This window comes from Ornithorhynchus anatinus, chromosome 19 (genome assembly GCF_004115215.2).
Source record: "Ornithorhynchus anatinus isolate Pmale09 chromosome 19, mOrnAna1.pri.v4, whole genome shotgun sequence".
NCBI classification, from domain to species: domain Eukaryota; kingdom Metazoa; phylum Chordata; class Mammalia; order Monotremata; family Ornithorhynchidae; genus Ornithorhynchus; species Ornithorhynchus anatinus.
The window spans coordinates 26,752,883-26,773,023 of record NC_041746.1 but is presented as its reverse complement, the minus strand read 5'-3'; the positions used below and the strand labels follow the sequence as shown (position 1 = coordinate 26,773,023).

The window sequence follows — 20,141 nt, the reverse complement described above, 5'->3', positions numbered from 1 at the left end:
CAAAAATAAAAACCAAAGCTAGGAGCAATCAAATGGCAAGTTGCCATTTTTTTAATTCTCTTTTTTAAGTTTAATTTTTAAGGTGTTTCTTATTAATTTTTATATGTTATCATTAAATGTACAAATTTCAATCTAAAATGATTTATCTAACTGATTCCTTTTGTTACCTGGCTAGCAGGGAAAAGGGGTCGAGGCCGGTCCTGACCTGTTACAATGAAGACTGACTTGCTATGTGGGATTACACCAGAAGCTTGCAGTGGAGTAATGGTAAGGAAATCAAGCAACCTTAAGTATCTCGGCTGTATAGGAGCATATTCTATTGCAGAAGACCTTCCTCTGAAGATCATGGAATCAAATACGGGACATTGAACTAATACTTGGACTTTGATATGAATTTCTTTAACAGTTTTCTCTGCAGTGCAAGTTATTAAACTAAAGCTACTCTATTTTCCCAATGTGTTCAACAAAATCCTTCATAACTTCTAGCATGGTATCTTAATAAAGAATAAAGTTCTCTTTAAAAATCTGCTCTAAGTAGATTTTTCCCCCCATGTTTTTTGAATTAAGGATTCCAACAGTGGTATTTTGAAATTTTCTCTTGAATTCGTGCATTGAAATTTTTTGCAGTGGTATGGACAAATGCCACCATTGGTATCCTTAAAATTTTGTTTCTGCTCACGAAGGTTAATCATGATTGTCTCTATCTTTTTTTTTTTATAGTAATCACTTTGAATTATGTTCAGATACAGCAGTTTCAGGTGTAATCATCAGAGCTGGTTAGTCAGGCATTCCAGATAGTGGTTCTTTTCAGAACCTTTTTTAAAGGGTTGGTTAACTACCTCAGTAGCAGAGGATTGAACTATACCCTGTCTGTACTGTACATAGAAAATCTTTGTAGATAAAAGCAAGGCTTGTTTAATATGATATGAGGGTACGGTTATAATATACCAAATGTAACATTCTTAGTTGCCTTTAGTTTCAGAGGCTTGTAAGACTTCCTCATGACCATCATAACAGGCCTTGCTTTTGTCGTATTTTGTGGCTGAAAAAGCAGCCTTGCTTCTTCAGATATTGTAGTTATTTGGATGTATAATAGTTTAGCAAGATGTTACTTTTGTAAGACATCAGATGTTCAAAAAAGTGCATCCGCAACTTGTACTAAATACTGCAGTGTCCCTTTATAAAGAGTCAGACGAAAACTGACAGTTGTACAGTGAAGCCTGACATTTGGATATTTTGAAGTTTTTCATAAATCATAGAAAATAGTATATGGCTGTAGTTTAGCTTTTTAGGTAAAAGGTATGTTTTCATTAGTGCATTTCTTATTGCTGTTCACTGTAAAAACATGTGAATCAGCCTTCCATTTCTTATGCAGATCATGATAACCTGTAGAGTAGAGTAGAGTACAATCATTTGTGCTGTTTTTAATTTTCTAAAGCACCTTGATGACAGTGAGTGTTCAGTGGTGAAGCATCCTCTATTGAATCACCCTCGGGAAAAAAAAAACAAAAACCCTTGTCCAAGTCCTGTCTTTATAGCTAAAGATAAATGTAAAATTATGATTTAATTAGGACTTGGCATAAAGAGCTTCCCTTTTCCCCTTCCCCAAAGGGATACTGCAGTTATATTACATACCCTGTAGGCACCACAATGAAAATCAGAGCATATTATACCTAATTAAGGTTTTATACACACCAGTTCCCCAGTAAATGCAAATTTTAACAAGATAAATTAGACATGTCATATGTTCAAAATGCTCATGGCAAACAATCATTTTGCATTCCTGCAAATAAAATTGTTTTATACTGTAAGCTGGAGGCGAGTGTAACTTATTTTTGTAATAAAGTTTTTATTTTTTTTATGTGTCATTAATATAAATGTGTGTTAGTGCAGAAATCTTCTGGTTTAAAAACTTAGAGTTGCACACATTTCAGTATGTTTACTTGTACTTACATAATTTTTAGAATAGTGGTTGCCAATAGCCTGTATGTTTCACATTAATTGATTTTTTATGTTACTTTAATAAACCATTTTAGTATGTTGTATGTCAATTACTGGGATAGCTGGGACATAAAGTGTAATTTAAAATTGTCAATAAGTATTCATTGGAATATATGTAAATGTGCCTTGCCGGTTATTGAATCTAACCTAAAACAAATGTGGGTGGCAAAATCAGTACTTGGTGCTTAAATGGAAACACTTGCTGCCACAGAGTTTTCTATATTGTCCCGTGCTTTTTAAAAGTACATCACTTTCCTCTCAAATCTTAGAGTTTGAGGGCTACGTCAGTTTTTACATCACATTTCCAACATGGTGGTAGGATACTGGGTTGTGAAGAATGGGGTGAACTAAATGTAGCCTTCAGGAAAATTTGAATCTCAATGTAATCTTTGGTGCTGGCGATTCCCCCAGTGCCAAGGAGTTAAATGATCCCATCTAAGAGGTTATTGCCATACCTATTGGCACTTTACTGTCATCTGATTTAAAGGGACACTGTCAAGGTGTTAGGGTGAATTTGATCTGCAGAGTGATCTGGTGTTAGATTGGGGTAAAGCGGTTTCTAGACTAAAAGATATCTCTCCGTTGCCAAGAAATTCAAAGATACACTTTTGTGGGCTCACAAACGTGTTCTGGACTTGGAGTGAAAGTGTCAACACTTTCCCCGGCTGTAGCAAAAGGCTGCTGGGTCGCTAAAATAATTTGGGGTGGAGGTGGGGTGAACTGATCTGTGCAGAGTCAAGAGCGCATTAGTACAATTGATAACAAAACGTTTGAATAAGGGTTTTGTAAGCAGAGCTTTTTAAATATAAATACAAAATTACTTGACAGTGTTCATTTGAATAACTTTGAATTCAAGCCATTATAACTTTTAAAAATTAAATCTGATTTGCACTGTTCTGACATGGGTGCAGTTTTTGAGCAATATGAGCCGAGCTTAAATATGCATGTGGTGATGGGTGATAATGTGACCGAAGGCATTTTGAGAAGAAATGCCAATCATGGTATTTTCAAACTAATGAAAAGATCAAAGAAAACGGGCAACGCATATACACATCATTTGACTGTCAGTAAAATTGAAGTGTTCCATGATCTGTGAAGCAATAATGCCATTTATATGGGATGTGATGGATATGAGCAACAAAAATGCAAGAATGCTTTGCTTTAGTATAAATGTCGACATATTGAGGGAAATTGTTCACTAGCGTCGCTTACTCTCTGTAATTCTGTTGGTGGATTCTTTGCTGGGTTAGCAGAGAGTCAAAAGATGATTATTGACATTCTGTATGCTTTGGCAAGGAGAGGGTTGTCTTTCAAAACTCAAAAGTTTTCAAAAAAAACCCTTTCCTTGTAGATGATTCTTAAAGCACTCTGGTTCTTTGAACTTTTTTCAAATTTTAAAGTGCGCAGCAGGATTTTTACTAAAGCTTGGTCCTATCAGATATGCTTTAACAACTGCAAAACTGAAATAAGAAGGCGAGGTTTTATTTCTGCAGACTACTTGGCAACCAAAACCACTCGTAGATTTGATTTATATACTTTAGAAAGTTTTTTTTTTTTTAAATTGTGATAGACTGTGAACTGTGCTTCTATTTCCAGGCTGGTCATGAAGATTTTTATGGAAGAATTTCAAAACCTCCATGCCTTCCTTTGATATAAGGTGACAGACTAAATTGTTGCTGAGGGAACTTTCCCCTCTCCTACCCTGACCCCAAGGTGGTGGTTGGTACCCAATAGGTTCTCTAGCTACCTCCAGATACTTTAGTGTCAAGTTCCTGAGTGCAAGTGTTTTTACTTTTGAAATTAGTAATTCTGAAAGTTGGTGTGCCAAACGACCAACATCCTTCTGGTAATGGTTTGCCACAGGAATGAGTCTAAAGTATTGGAAGAGAGAGGTGACAACAGGCCTGTGATAATAAGGATTGGGCTCCTTAATTTAGTTTCTAACACCACCCTCTGAATAATATTAAGCACTCAGTCTTTTGATGTTAAAACTTCAGGTTCTCAAGCACACAAAGGAAACCTATTGACATTTATAAAACGAGCCATCTGAAAAAGATCTATTGACCAAGAACAAGCGTGACCATAAAATAAGATTCAGTTTTAGTGGAATGTGTAGCCTGGCTGCATAGTTGGAGGGTGGGGGCGGGGGTGGTCCATTCTTTCTGTAGGTATTCCCGCTCTTGTGGGAAACTTTAGTCTGCAGCCTCATTCTACTGACTCTGCCCAGCAGATTTAATTTGAAGAGGAAGTGACTGTATCCAGGTAATGTCATCTGCCTAACCCAGGTTTCTATTTATGAATGAGAAGTGATTCCAAAACAAAAATGCTTCCAACTCCGAATTTTGCTGTGAGCACTGTACAGGGTGCATGCAGGTGATTTATCTGTGTAAGGTTGTGACTGGGTTACACATCTAGCCAACGAGACTTCTTCAAACAGGCATATTCTCTTCGGCTTTTACATTGTATGTCTGGCTGTCTGCACCATTAGATTCAGTGGTGGATGTGGAGTCGGTGAGTAGCTGAAGAGCCTGACTTTATTATATCACCTGGATTTATAGGACTGATTGTCTTGGCTGTGTGAGTGTGTTTGAGGGCTTGGTAGCTTTAAAAATGGCTCATTTGCTAACTGCCGCCTTGGAACCGTTTCTTAATCGGAATCCTAAGAGTGCCATTGGTTTTCCAAATGGAAATTCTTTACACCTTATAGGGCGCGAGCTTGTCTTTAACCCTTTCTAAAATTATTTCTGCAAGCAACATACTTATTTGTTAAGTCTGTTTGACTTTGAGTTAACACATTTTCTCCAGCCTTCAAAGAAATTAAAATCGGGTATGAATTCAGTTCACTATCCATTAAATTTGGTAATGAAAACAAATAGTCCAATAAACCGATTAAGCAAAAAATCTGAAAAGGCTGGCCTATAGGAACTTCATCCACTGGCAGACTTTTCATGAAGAAAGTGTTTGGGGTATAACTTTGGAAAACTTCAAATTTATTGGCACGTCATACTCAAATGATATTTCTAAATTGGAATTCTCCATGGTGTGTTTTGTATTTTCCCCTGCACTTGTCCCATCCACCTAGTGAAAACTACTCAAACCCTTAAGTTATTTTCAGCCTCTGACTTGCAGTTAGTCCTCCAATAGTAGTTCTTTCAAACTTAGGGGTTTTTTATTTTGTGAGTGTGTATGTGAGTGAAATAAGTATAAACATTTTTCTTGTCTATACTTAAAATGTTCAGTTGTCTGTAGAACAAGGAAGGTAGCTCTGATTTCTGTTTTAATAAGAATAAAGACCTATTTTTGTAGCTTTATGTCTCGAAGTCCAGGAGTTCCAGAGTTATCGCGGATGCCTTCCATGTATTTCCATGTCCCCCTCAGCCCCTTTAAAAGCAGTTAAAATTTCAGTAATATTTTACCACTACCCTCTCACTAAGTCTCATTTACCTTTCTCCTATACAGATAATTGCTTGAATCCGCCCCTTAGCTTTCCACTCCATTTGAAGAAATCTTGGGTAACATAGAGTGCTTCACCTAATTTTATGTTTGTTCCAGTGTCCCAGTGGATTCACTTTGGGCGTGTTTCTGAGTGAACATGTCCCAGCATGCAAAGTGCCTTCACTCTTCACCTAGTAGATCTATCTGAATGTAAGACCTTGAGGTGGGATTTCCAAGAGGAGAGTAAATGCAGCTAGGTAGCTATTAATAATTGTAGTATTTAAGTGTATTACTTTGTGCCATCCACTCTACTAAGCACTGGGGTAGATCCGAGATCATCAGGTCACATAGTCCCTGTTCCACGTGGGTTTTGCCTCCTAAGTAGGTGGCAAAATAGGTATTGAGTCCCCATGTTGCAGATGAGAAAACAGGCCCAGAGAGATTGTGACTTGCCCAAGGCCACATAAGTGGCAGAGCCAGAAGTAGGACCCAGCCCTCTGACTCAGGCCTTTGCTCTTTCCATTGGGCCATGGTTTTTACTGCTTAACTCAGTTTAAGTGAATTGGTCTTCCACTATGAAAGATAAGGAGAAACTCACTTCTGCCTTTTATGTGAAATATTAGGGCTTTGGTATCCGAGAAACATTCTCTGAAAAATTTTTTGAGCTTCCCCGCATATCCTTTGCATCACAATTTGTAGGTCTTGCTCTTTTGCCAAAAGTGAAACTTTGGTAACACTTGGTAAATTCCACAATACAAATTGCAGCCAACCATTATCTTATTCCTCAGGCTTGTCTTGGGAAAAAATGAGAAAAGCAGTATGAAAGCATTTGGGAAAAGTGATTCTGTGCAAACTTGAGGTACTACTGAAATGTGAAGGGGGATTGGATCACAAGCAAATTGATTATGTAAAATTATGGTGGAGGCTTCTCATTACATGAACTAGTTTATCATGTTGTGCAAATAGATCCGACAAAGGTTATTCCAACAGTTGCCATTTGAAATCCAATTTTGGTCTGCTTCACTAAAATTTTCCCGACTTTGCCTTGTTGTTTAGGCAGTGTTTTGAAATCAGAATCATATTTTTGTTGGCAGTATTTGAAAAGGCAGCATATGCTTACAGTGCTGAATGTTTATAAACTGTCAAATGTCTTGACTCTTTTAGGCCTATCAGCTGAACTTGGAAAAGATAGACTTGATTTCCTTAAGAAGTCTCAGTTCTTTGTTTTTGGGGAGCATTTTAGTATGTTAATGGGTACTAGCATGTTCCTTTCAATGATAAACTACAGCCATCTATATGTTATCCAGGGCAGGGGAGTCTACAACTTTGATTTCCTGAAATGGATAATTATGTAAGTGATTGAAACTACAAAAGTGGGGACATAAGTCTCTCTGAACTTTTTTTTTCCCCAGTACAGCACAGGGAGTAGTACTTTTGGCCTATAAAAAATGAAGTTACAGAAGGTCTTTATTCAAGATATGTGTCCAAACTCTTGAGGGAGGTATAGACCGATTCAGGTAAACTGTATTTGTGTTTAATCATCTTTCCCCTCTGGTTGAGGTGCTAATGACAATTGATGTGACCAGAGGTTGTAACAAAGTGATGGTGAAGCAAAGCCTTAGAAATTCCACAAATTAGGCCACCTACCCTTTAGTAATCAAGAACTGGCTATAATACAGTACTGTATTTTATACCTTTCTTCTGGCACTTATGTACTCAGTTCATTGTCATTTTACACATTCATCTCTTTAAGGTTTATGAGTGATGTTAGTCAAATAAAAACAGTGTAGTTAAAAACTATTTCCCATTGCTTTTTGCTAATTTTAACAGGAATGGGGAAAAAAGGCATACAGGTACAATTAGCATCAGAGTGCAACCAGAGAAGAATAGTTCTGCTTAGCCTTACAAAGGATTTTCAGCTTTTAACCACTCAAGGAATCCCATTCCCTGGATCAGGATTCTAAGATCTGGTAAAATGAATTTCTAGTATCAAGCTCACTCTTGGTTTGTCAACTTTTCTTGCCTTCAGATTCTGTCAACTTTAAAGAAAACTGATGATTGAGGTAATGAAGATATGTGATGACTGTTCTGTGAAACATTTGCAGTTCCTCAGTGTCCCACTATGGGATGTTGTTGGCTACCCCTTCCAAGTACAGCGAAAATACTGTTAGACCTTATTTGTCATTTGAGTTCACAACAGAGTCGCTTACAAGAAAGGGACCCAACAGTCACCTTGATGAACCTGTTTTGGATAGGTCTTTAACCGCTGGTCAGCACCCACATCTCTCTGGAAGCAGGATCGACAGTGAGAATTCCCATCTACAGGAAGGGCATTCAATTTCTCTTGTCACTTTGGCAGTTACTTTCATTGCTTCTTCCACATGCTGCTTCTCTCTTCATTTTCTTCCTTGCCTTCCTCCTCCCTTCATTCCTTGCCTCCATGCTCCTTGATTTTCCTCTTTCCTAGGCCTACTTTATTAAGGAATTAAAAGGTCAAGAAAAGGAGAAACTTCCGTGTAAAAGCTTCGGGCTAAATACCTCCTACTGTATGTATTTCTGTCTTGTCTCAGACTGTAAGCTCCTTGAGGGCAGGGATGATGTCTTTGTACATGTGTAGAGTGCTTAGCATGCTAGGCACTTAATAAATGTTCAATGATATTGTTTCTTAAAAGACTGTTAGCATTTCTAAGGTAAGTCACAAATAATGAAAGCTTGGAATCTTAAAATTTTAATAGATCTGACTTTGACAATTTTTTTTAAGGGAGGTTGACCCTGTAAAAAGATTCCAAATTCAGTAATTTCTAAAGAGGGGGTGGTGTAGGAGAATAACACATTGTTTCAAGAAATACGGCTTCTGCAAATAGCCTTGTGATATAAAGGGTACTCTGGAACTTGTACTAACGTGACTAAAAGCTACTCACTGAAGGCACATTAGGCCAGTTCTTTGGTGCTGAGAGACTGCTGCTTACCCAAATTGCAGAAGCAGTTATACGTCAGCAGTAATGCCTTAGGGATTAAATAACACCACTCTTTTGAAGAGTTCCAAATGCTTTCATCTGTATTGTCTTATTTGTCCTTACAGTATCTCTGCAATGGGACAGGATCCCTCCACTCATTTGGAATAGGCCACTATGCCAGCTGCTGTCTGGTTTAAAGCGATGCTTGGAGAATCAAACCTGCCTTATATTTGAGGAGGTAACCTGGGTATATAGGACCCTATGGTTCAGCATATTTAATTTGGTGGGAGAATGGGTGAGGAGGCAGTGGCCAAACGCTACACTTGATCCACCTTGGGCGGGGGTGCAAGGGAATGCAGAGAGTGGAGACTGCTTCCAGCCCTAAACCCTATTAAGCCAATTCTAAAAGTGGTGCCTGGAGCTCTTTTTACTGTTCTCAAGAAGTCCTGGGGAACACTAATACTCATGAGTGGAGGGGTGGGAGAAGCCCCAGCTCCAGAGTTATTGTGAGCTACTGTGAATGATCCAGAGGGCTTCATTATTTTTAATTTCGTGCTTAATACTGATTAAATTTTAACTTGGTGCTATCCATTTTTTGTCATAAGAAAACCCAGAAATATTCCTCTCTATGGGTTTTAGATGATTGATTAAAAAAAAGGCATGCCTAGTAAGTTAGAATTAAACTCAGGACTTGCCTTACACAACATTGTGCAAACCTTGTGTTTGGTTCTCTCTGAATAGTTGGGAAGTGCAAGTATCGTTGGCCAGAATATCATCTGTGACCAAAGGATGCTTTGCAAACTCCAGGAAAATGCTGACTGCCTGATATTCCATCTAAAGACACATCGGTGGTAAAACTGGAAAGAACTGTTAATTGAAATGTTCTTCCTCCTTTCCAGCCCCAATTCTAACGAATCAGTCTAACTGCAGAAAATTTTCATTAGTAAAGGCTTCTGTCTTTCTAGCAAATGTTTTATAATTCAGATACATTTAGTCTATTTCTGCTGCAACAAAGGAAGTTAATTCCTCAGTTTTCAAGCTAGGGAAATTTGGCACAATCAGTGTTAACATTTTATACTTAAAACAACACTTCAGTGTCTTCTGGGCCATCAAAGAAAATAGTGGATTAACTAGATTTATGGTATTAACTCCTTTTAAATTTATATTTCACTACATCCCACTTTTGTGTCTCAATAGATGAAAGAAATCTCACACTTCATTTTGGGGCCAAAAGTGTAGTAACATCTAGCTCCCTCCCTCAAAAAGTTCAGGTCTTCAAGTTCTTCATTTCACATTGTTTATCTTCGGTGGAGGGATTTTTTTGTTGTTGTTAGGAAAAGAAAATGGGAAGGAATAAAACATCCCAAACCTGTCCTCGGCCTTCACTTTTCCTGAAGGGATAACCCATATGGAAAACCCAGTGGTTAGTGGAATATGGACCCAAATTCCACGGTGAACATTTGGAAAAAGAAAAGCAGAAAGGTAAAACATTTGGTTTGTCAATTGCTCTGATTTACAGTCTGGTTTCCCCTCTGAGCCTCCACATTACTATTTTCCTGTCACTTGGTTTTCCCTGCCGAAGAATGACAGGTGGGTAGCAATGAGTAAAGTAATAAGCCTCCCTTCTTTTTACTGGCTATTAATGATACAACTCTGAGTAAGCATGAGAAATTTCATTGTCCTGAACTTCCTTTTTGTGGGAACATTTGTGTTTTCTCAGAAGTTCTACTGAACAGGAGAGAATGATCTACATAGAAGAAGGCAATTTTGCCTTCTGCCTTTTGTTAAACAAAAATACTAGAATTGTGAGGGGCTTTTATGTAATGTGGGAAGAAACTGACAAGGAATCTTCTTGGAAGGCTCATCTTACTTGGAAAAATTAATTTGATGAAGAAGGCCCCAACCTAAGATGTTGTTCTAGGGCATGAATCACATAATAATTTGAGGTCTACCTCAGAAAAGCAGTGGCAAAATTTATAGGTGAGCCCAACCCCCTACCCCACTGCCAAATGGACAGGGACTGTGTTTAATTGAGAAGCAGCGTGGCGCAGTGGAAAGAGCACGGGCTTTGGAGTCAGAGCTCATGAGTTCGAATCCCAGCTCTGCCACTTGTCAGCTGTGTGACTGTGGGCAAGTCACTTACCTTCTCTGTGCCTCAGTTCCCTCATCTGTAAAATGGGGATTAAGACTGTGAGCCCCACGTGGGACAACCTGATTCCCCTGTGTTTACCCCAGCGCTTAGAACAGTGCTCTGCACATAGTAAGCGCTTAACAAATACCAACATTATTATTATTATTACCTCTATATTCTCTCACCATGTGTAGTACAAGTGCTCCACACACTGTAATACTATTACTACTAAAAAGAGTTTATAACACTTTTAGATTTTGTAGGGCAACTGATTCTAATATTTTGTTACATTTTCAAAACTGGGAGGGGGTGGAATTGGTGGAGCCATTCTTGTATCTGAAAACAAGTCAGCAGCAAACTCTAATAACCTAAATTTTTACTTTTGATCTATCTGATTTTAATTGCCTTGGTAAAGGAGTGCTTTAATGGAAAAATTCAAATCTGCTTTATGTTCTCCTATATCACTTCACGTTTTGTGATTTCTAAAGCCACCGACAAACCAGCTCTTCAAAGTGGAAAATTCAGGGTGAATTCCTGCCTGGTTGGACAAATGCAATTGAAATAGTTTGTGGTCCAAACTGACGGGCTGGCACAGTAGAGCAGAGTGGCTTAGTGGAAAGAGCATGGGTTTGGGAGTCAGAAGAAGTGGGTTCTAATCCCAGAACTGCCACTTGTCAGCTGTGTGACCTTGGGCAAGCCACATAACTTCTCTGTGCCTGTTACCTCATCTGTAAAATGAGGATTAAGACTGTGAGCTCCACATGGGACAACCTGATTACCTTGTATCTATCCCAGTGTTTAGAACAGTGCTTGGCACATAGCAAGCGTTTAGCAAATACCATTATTATTAGAGGAGGCTGAGGGAGTATGCAAAACCCAGTAGGTGTTTAATGGACCAGTAGAATCAGACCAGAAGGTGGATATCCAGATAACTTGAAGATGTTCGAGAAAACCCAAAGGTGATAATTTTCTTTTTACTTCTATGTTGGAACTTGCTTTTGCATGGTAAATTAGGAAAACCCCTACAGCTGAATATAATTTGATTTCCAAAGTTTGGTGGTTACCTTTAATCTGAATTTTTACATATCCAACTATTTAGTAACTGTTCTAGGAAAAAAAATCACTTGAATACTAACAATCTGCCCAGTGCCTAAGGACCCTCACACTTTTTCCAGTCTTTTTTACCCCGATCACTTTTTCTTTTTTCCCTGGTCCCTCTCTTCTGCTCTTCTATTTCCTGGCAGTGAACAGTCTGCAGCAGCAGCTTTGGGGAGCCCCAGGTGTTCCTGAAGAAAAAGGAGATGCAGCTAAGAAAGATGACTCATTGGACAATGGGGCACCATAAAGACGGGCATAGCCAGGCTCCTGGTAGCTGGAGGGAGCCACATTGGCAAGGGTGTGAACAAGACATAGCTTTCTGGTTTGGAGAACGGTTTGCCTGACACTTTTACTCCTGCAACCTTCTCCAACTACTCAAAAGTGGCGGGGCAGGCAGCCACAGGCTCTCTCCTCTGTCAGGAACCATACAGAGCAGCAGCAGGCTGCTGGTATTGCCCGAATCTCGTGAGTTATTTCACCAGCTCCCTTTCTGTGGTGCCTTTGGGGTGGTTTGGCCCAACCTAAATAGGTTTTGTTTCTTTTGAGCCAGTTAATTTTCCTCAGTATAATGAAACCTAAACTCAGTCATACAAATGGGTAGGAGATATGTTTCAAACTGGTTTAATACTCTAGTCAAGAAGCAACCCAACTGGGACCCTATTGAGTGCCAAATAACCCTGTTGTAGATGATGCCATAGGTGGTGACTGACTAAGTGGGTGAAATAGGGGAAGCAGGCATGAATTTGTCTCCCTCAGGCCAGCCCCACTTCTCACATTAGTGGGGCATCAGCGACAATGGGGTATTGATGGTCTGCCCTCCCAACCCTAATCTTGTTGCAGTGGTTGACCTTCTGTTATAGAAGAGTTTCCTCCTCTTCCTTCCCTGCCAAGGAAAATGAAGAGTACATGGTTTCCCAAACCCAGGCCATTCACCCCTTCTACCCAGTCCCCAGCTACCTCCTTACCTGCTGCCTTCAAAATGACCAGTGATTTTTTTGCGGGGGGAGGTGTGGTCGGAGGGGGGGGTGGGGGAATGTCGGCATTTCTGTCCATCGTTGGCATGTATTTGCATGTTTTTGTCACCTGTGCACAGCATCTCTTTGGGTTGCATGTGCATATATGCATGTAGTTAAGGTAGAAGATACCTCTACTATGTCTCTCCAGGGTTACAAAGTAAGACAACATGCAGCCTGGAGGGGACCTTCTCATGAATTACCCAGCGGATTTGACTGCCTTGGTTTTCTGCTTCCCTTTGGCTATGGAGATGTGGCCCGCGTGTATTGGTAACAACTTCGTTCCATGTCATATTGACCGCACTTATGAAATAGCACCCTGAGGTAGACTGAAACACCAAGAAAACATCATTTTAATTTTTACATTTAAATGAAGTTGTGAAGAAAGAATTACTCTTTCATGTGGCCAGTGAGTTGGTGGGCTGCTCAAATTCTTCTAAATGTAAGAGCCACTTAGTGAGGGCACTAGATCAGCCATTTGGAGAAAATCTGTCTTTGGAATGTCAGTTGCTCATGACTGGGCAACTTCTAGCCACTTGCTATTTGGAAAGGATGAGGATTTCCAGAGCAGAAGTCTCTCGCTCACACTAATCCTAAACCTAAGAGGGCAGAATCCACCCTTTCTCCCATTTGGCTAAAATGACTGATTATGTACTGTCCGTAGACTACAGGCTATGATATACTACCTGTAGACTAATTCCTAGCTTTGAAAACATCATTCAAATGAATTACCCTCTAAGTTCACTATTCACCCGAGTTTGAGTGTCAAGTGTCTTGTGTGAGCCTGTAAGATGCTGACAAGTATGATTCCATTTTAGAGATTGTGACTTTATAAAGGCTTGTGGATATGACTAATAGAGAACTGTTGCACATCTTAGGACAAGATTTTAATAGCCCCTAATGCTGCATCTGATCTGTCTTGTGATCACTATTTTTAAGAGTGATTGGATAGACAAACCCTGTGTTGCCCTCATGCTTCCCTTTGGGGTTTAATAGTCAGTAGATATTACCCCAGATGTAATTTGTTGAATTATGATGTAGGGTTGGATGTCTTCAACTGATTTTTTCCCTGCTTTCTTCCCACTACCATTTAAGAACTGTACAGAAATTTCTCCAAGCACGCTTTGTTACCGTCAGCCACAAAGTACTGGGCCTAAATGAACCTTTCATTAGGCCTATCACAGCATTACATATGGTCTCAGTGATGAATCCTCGGGTTTGAGTGCTGGATCAGGCAAGGTTATCAATAACAATCACAGTGAATACCTTGCAGTCAAGCATGCTCACAACAAATTCCTGCTGGCTAACCCCAAGAACTTTCTCTGACTGTATTGATAACTTGATCGTTGGAGTTTCACAGTGGTCAATACCAACTTCCACGCAGCTCGGTGAGGATTGGCCCCGACGCCGTTATCCTTAGGACTCTACCTGCTCCTCTGAATGCCTCAGCCACCATTAGCTCCATGGATTTTTTTGGCTAAAAGGGGCATGAACCTGGTAAGTTGATTTAAATTGCACTCTTCTTATAGATGCTGAACAAAGGCAAATAAGGCATACTACCCCCTATGTCTTGCTTATCCATGCAAACCCTAGCCATAATCACGTTTCTTTCAAGTGGTTATGATTAAAAGATTACATGTCTCCATACCACATGTGTATGTACAATACTCATCGAACATGTTGCTCCATTATATGAAGGAAGAAAGGATTGCCACAAATGATGGGTTGTGAGGTTGGTGGCAGCTCTGTTACCTGCCACTGTCAGGGGTTCTAGGATCCAAAACTAGGCACGGTAGCCTTGAGGGATTGGTGCCCGGCATCTCCCTGTGGCTGTGCCAGTTTCACTTTTCAGAAGGTTGGGCCAGCAGGAAATACTGAGGAACCTACTATTGGCTACAGTTACCTTTTTTTTAAAAAAAAAAATTATGGTACTTTTTAAGTGCTCATTATGTGCCAGGCACTGTACTATAAGTGTCGGGGTAGATACAAGGTATCACATTCTTAATCCTCATTTTTTAGATGAGGTAACTGAGGCACAGAGAAGTGAAGTGATTTGCCCAAGGTCACACAGCAGAAAAGTGGCAGACCTGGGATTAGAAGCCAGGTCCTTCTGACCACCAGGTCTGTGCTCTATCAACTAAGCCACATTGCTTCTCATTTTGGAGTGGAAGTGAGAAAAGAAGCGGTAGGACATTCTTGTTCTGTTGCAGGTGGAGGGGAGTGGTGGGGGGGGGTGTGTGTGTGTATACACACATATATATGTATAAAAAGCTGTTCCTGTAGGGTTGTCTCAATTGAGGAGAGCACAGGGTTAATGATTTGTTTTGCTGTTAGCCTTAAGGTACATTTGTGGGCATTTGTGATTTAGGAAGCAATCTAGAAAGTCACTTGGAAAAGTAAAAAAAAAAAAATAGTTCTAAATTAAATGCCCTTGCCTAACTTCTCTGCAGTGTCTCCTCCCCACCACCACCAAAGGAGTCAGGAAAAGGGCCTAAAATATCTGACATTAAATTATTTCATTTCTCTGTCAGTTCTTGGGCACAAAAACAATTCTGAGGGAAAACAGTGAAGTGTGAGAAAAACTCATACTGACAGGAAATAGGAGAGATTGCTGTTTTAAAGGAAGAAATTGCTGAGCCTAGCCCATCTGATTAAGTTAATACCTATTTAATGAGGAGCATCTTTCATACTTAACTCGCCAATCACCATTAAGATTTAGGCTAAATTGATTTTATAATTGGTTCTAAATAGATGACAGTTTGAGGTAGAATTGCCGATTGGCTTACTCCATTTGTCTGCAAATGCTTTAGTTCCTGTCTTGTGTGTAGTGGGAGGGAGCCTGGATTAGAGGGAAATTTGATTTGATTTTATTTTTTTGAAGGTATTACTTCACTTTTCTAAGGCTATGAATGTTTTGAACAGCTCAAAGCCTTTATGTAATGAGCCACCGAAGTCTGTTAATTATTTTCCTTTGGCAGAATACGAAACTACTCATCTTCAGTAAAGAGAATGAACAAGATAGTCATTTGGATTTTCTCTTTTAAAAGAAAGGCTGCTTTGTGGATTGATTGGAGGAAGTGAGGACAGGGCTATTATTAACCCCTGGAACTGCTGTTCCTCCTGCCAACATCTGATCCCCAAGGTGAAGAGTTCTCTCTTCTCCACAATTCTTGTTCCTTCTTCCTAGCCCAGCCTTCAACCCAGTAGATCTTTTCTGGAAAGCCCCCAGGAATTTGTGCATGCCTAACTTGCAGAGCCTGGGAAGAAGGGGGTTGGAGGAGGGGTGTGCACTCAGAAAAGTGGTATTTAGAACCAGTCTGGCATACCGCGAGATGCAGCTGTAGTCCAGAAGAAGTTAAGGACAGCCACCTTCACCCCCTTCCTCTGAGCATCCTTTATTACCCCGTCAGGAAGAGAATCAGTATACTGACCCAGTAATGACACTGCTCATATTCTAGTGAAGGGGATTTGTGGGCTGCTTCATGAGACCCATGGGCTTATGGTTGAATCACATTGGTTTGGGAATGGGGAGAACTTTCACAATTTCCATATTGGAAACATAAACTCAGAGTTGCTCAAGGTTAGTATAATTGTCATTGGAAAGTCCATAAAAATGTACTTGATTCTGCAAATCACATGAGGTTTTTCCCCTTTCTGAATAAAGAACTCGAGCCAGATTTGGGCTAATTTTCAAACATACTCAGAGTGTAAATTTTTATTTGGGAGGCCAGTGGCATGGAGAATAAGAAACAGCATATTACTCTCACATGCTCAGGAATTCCCAAACTTGTCTCCCAGTCATGAACTCACCTCTCTCAAATTGATATAGGTAGGGCATACATAATTGGGGTAAAAAAGTAATTTGATTTAGGGGATAATTGGGTCTTCTAATTTGGTAAATGGATATACAGTTTTACAATTTGGGGTTTTCAAGATGATTGCCCTTCAGCTTCTACCTGCCAAGTGATTTGGTAGTGCTCTGGCATGTCCAAATGACAGAAATGTGTAAAACAAAAACCACACTCAACAGCATAGCTACCTGTTGGCATACTTACCAATAGGTATCTAATTCCAAAGCAAACTTAATACCCAAATGCTGGTTTTGAGTTGAAGGCTTTCTTTTGGAGAGCAAGGAATGGACAGGGAGTTTCATCTGCCATCCTTGACCAGGGAGGAGTGGATGGATGGTCCACCAGCCAACTCAGAAGTGGCTGCAATTCATCCCCGTGACACCCAACCAATTCAGCTTGTTAAAGCTGTTGTCAGCAATTCTCACATGGCATAGCATCTGGGGTCTTTCACTCTTCCATGGCAGTCTCAGAGAAGTGGCTCAGCATCCCCTGCCTTCTCACCATAACTGTCCCAGTACTGTGTGAGGCTAATTTAGCTGCCACCTGTCAGTGCAGATAATTTCCCACTTTGCTCCACATTCTTAGGGTGGAAAGAAAATTTACAGAACTAAAAATAACCAAGCCTTTAGGAGATAATATTTCTAAATATCCATTCTATTTACAACAGTAGAACTATGGGGCATTCATCATAGAACTGTGAGGAGTTCACTGGCAAAATTGAGGGATTTATAAATCAGGTTCATTTGGGCAAAAATGGGACTCAAGTTTAACTCTAATCACAGACTGTCCAGATTTTGTGTGTTTGTATGTAAAGGAAAGTTTCCCCTTGTTTTAAAAGAAAAGGAGAAAGTGGACTAACCAGTTGAGGACCCTGGAAGTGAGCACAGAGCAACCCATAAAACCCATTACCACCTTGGAAAAGCTCAGAGGCCAGCCCAGAGTCCGGGGAAGAGACCAGAAAGCTAGAAAATGCAGAATTAAGAGAGATGGGGTTTATCATCCATCTTTGGAAGATATTGCAATAAATCCAAGTCTGTGTAGATACAGGATGTAAATACCAGGGTGTTTATATCAGCACCATCTGCACTGGGTAGCTATCCAAGGTATGTATCCCAGTGTGCTTGCGCTAATCAGTCCATAGAAGAAAGGCCCAGGATCATCTACAAAGAGTGATTGTGTACATGCTAGAAGGCTGCACATCAAAGGGCAGACAAGGTCTTCAATGCTAGAATATGGCTCTGTGAGGGTGCCCTTTTCTGGGACCAGCTAAAATTTGTGAGGGAACTCTCATTTTGTTGGAGGATGGGTGCTGGAATGGAGAGTTCATGGTCATGATTGTTGCCTTCTAAAAAGTCACTACTGGGGAAACCTGCATCTCCCTAAATCAAAAGTCTTAGATGGCACATCAATTATTGAGCCTCATCTGTGACAACTGCCTGCTAAATTTGAGTGTGGGGATTGCCACTGATCAGTGAGTCCATTCATTAAAAAATAATAATCCACACTTACTACAGAGAAGCAGCATGGCTCAGTGGAAAGAGCACGGGCTTGGGAGTCAGAGGTCATGAGTTTGAATCCTGGCTCTGCCACTTGTCAGCTGTGTGACTGTGGGCAAGTCACTTAACTTCTCTGTGCCTCAGTTACCTCATCTGTAAAATGGGGATTAACTGTGAGCCTCATATGGCGCAACCTGATTCCCCTGTATCTACCCCAGCGCTTAGAACAGTGCTCTGCACATAGTAAGCGCTTAACAAATACCAGCATTACTACTAAGATGTCCAATTAGAGGGAGAGGCAAAAGAGACAGAGAGTAGCCTTGTGACTGGTGGTGGCAGCAGCAGCAGCAGCAGATCTGAAATTGGGGGAGAAAAGCAACAGCTCTGGGAGAATAATCTTCACGAGGACAACAGTACTTAAAAATGGATAAATTATAATTACCCAATGTCAAAATCAAACATTTCACATATTATTTGAGGTGGTTCACGTCTTCTCTTTCAATTAATGAAGTCCTTTTCGGTTTTTTAGTTAAAGGGGAGGGGAAGATGTTTCATCTCTGCAGGGAAGTGTCTTGCACTTGAACCATTTATATTTTGCATCCTCAATCGTAGGTGGCATCCTGAAAGAAGCCTAACTGAAGTAGCACCTGCTTCTGGGGTGGAGTTGAAGTGGTTCGGAAGAATCTGCTGCAGTTTTTTATATCATCAGCAGTTGGCATATGATTCTTCACATATGTAATTCTGCTCAATGTAGTGAGTGCATTTCTCCTCTCCAACTGGATACCTGTGCCTACTAACTTTAAATAATTTTTAGACTGGTGCAGTTTTTCATGTGTGGTACACCACCTGGAAAAAGATGTTAAAGTGACACCATCACTTGGAAGCAGGAAAGGTAACCTTACAAAAAGGCACTCTGGGGATTTATCCAAAGGCCATTTAGTTTGGGTAAATAGTAATTTCAAGGAATTCTCTTTTCTGATGGCCTCATTTGTCTCATCCAAAAAGCCTCCTACGTACTGTGTCTGACAGCCAATTCCACCTAACCAAAGTCATATTTTATCTGAAAAATCTGATGTTTGGTGCAGCTCACCAAACTGCTCCCATAAACCAACATTTATCCCATAAATATTTTCTAAAGTCAGTTACTATCCATTTCTTCCCAAACAGACCTATTTACTCTTGCCAAACTATTGTGTGACCACATGACCAACATCTGTGCTTTTGGGGAGCCAGTCTAAGCCATCTTACTGTAACTTGCTTTGCTTTCCTCACTCAGGTTCATAATAATGGGTTGCTCTTAGAGTTAGGTTTGGCTGCCTGAAGGACTGTGGGTTGGTTCGACCCCTTCTACACAACACAACCGTTTGAAAGTCTCATGGTGTGGCACCCAGTTGATGAAAGGCCTGAAAAAGAAGAAAGTTAAAGAAGGTCTCCTTCAGAGGCTGGGTGGGGAAGACTGAACCATGTAGCCCCAAGCTGCCAAATCACCAGTCCTCTGAGTTTACAGAGGAAGCCCCAACCTTCCACCTTCTGCTAGGAAGAAGATCCACCCTTTCTTGAGTGGAGGGTGGGATGAAACTGCCTGTCACAGCACATAGCATTTTGGAAATGTGAGTTTTGATAAGGATGTCTCTTCCTGGAGCAGTGAAGTGGCCAGTGACGTTCCTTCTTTCTCCAAGCAGTAATGACGGTTCATTTTTTTGTCACCAGGGAATTGCCAACGTTAACGTATTTTAACTTTTTTTGAGCTTTGTGTTTTCCCTCCCCATTTTAGAGTGTGAGCCCCCCTGTAGGCAGGGACTGTGCCTTAATGTCCATGTATTTTTCTAGTATTTTTAGTACAGTGCCTTGCACACGATATGGATTTAAAATGTGATTGTGATTGATTCCTGATACTCTAGATCATTATTAATGATTACTAATGTATGTCAAGCAACCTAGAAAATAAGTACAAGCTAGTAGCAACATGATCTGATTTGTTTTATTTACTTATTGGGTGATTTTAAATAACTGGATTTAAGAAGAAAATCTGTGTATAAGCACTTTTTTTTTTACATAGAAAAAGCGGTCATATGCTATTTGAGAAAGTTATGTTGAACACACATGGCACTTCCGGATTAGCTGAAGTGTTTTTACATCAAGTCTCGTCCTTGCAGAAT

The 20,141-nt window shown here is 40.2% G+C and overlaps 1 protein-coding gene and 1 long non-coding RNA gene across 3 annotated transcripts in view; both read left to right on the top strand.

Moving 5' to 3' along the window:
• The window catches only part of LOC100079890 (synaptotagmin binding cytoplasmic RNA interacting protein), a 27,018-nt gene extending 23,826 nt beyond the window's left edge, over positions 1-3,192 (top strand). The window contains exon 12 of one of the 2 annotated variants that reach the window (XM_029047231.2): positions 176-3,192. In XM_029047231.2, the coding sequence (XP_028903064.1) occupies positions 176-217 (42 nt within the window). In that variant the 3' untranslated portion in view covers positions 218-3,192. The remainder of the gene's footprint in view (positions 1-175) is intronic. The other variant, XM_029047232.2, reaches the window with a different exon arrangement.
• An 8,130-nt stretch (positions 3,193-11,322) lies between these two features.
• On the top strand, positions 11,323-20,010 carry LOC120639008. Its single transcript, XR_005661090.1, has 2 exons — positions 11,323-14,132; positions 18,595-20,010. It is a non-coding gene; the product is annotated as an uncharacterized LOC120639008 (long non-coding RNA).
• The last annotated feature ends 131 nt before the right edge of the window (positions 20,011-20,141 follow it).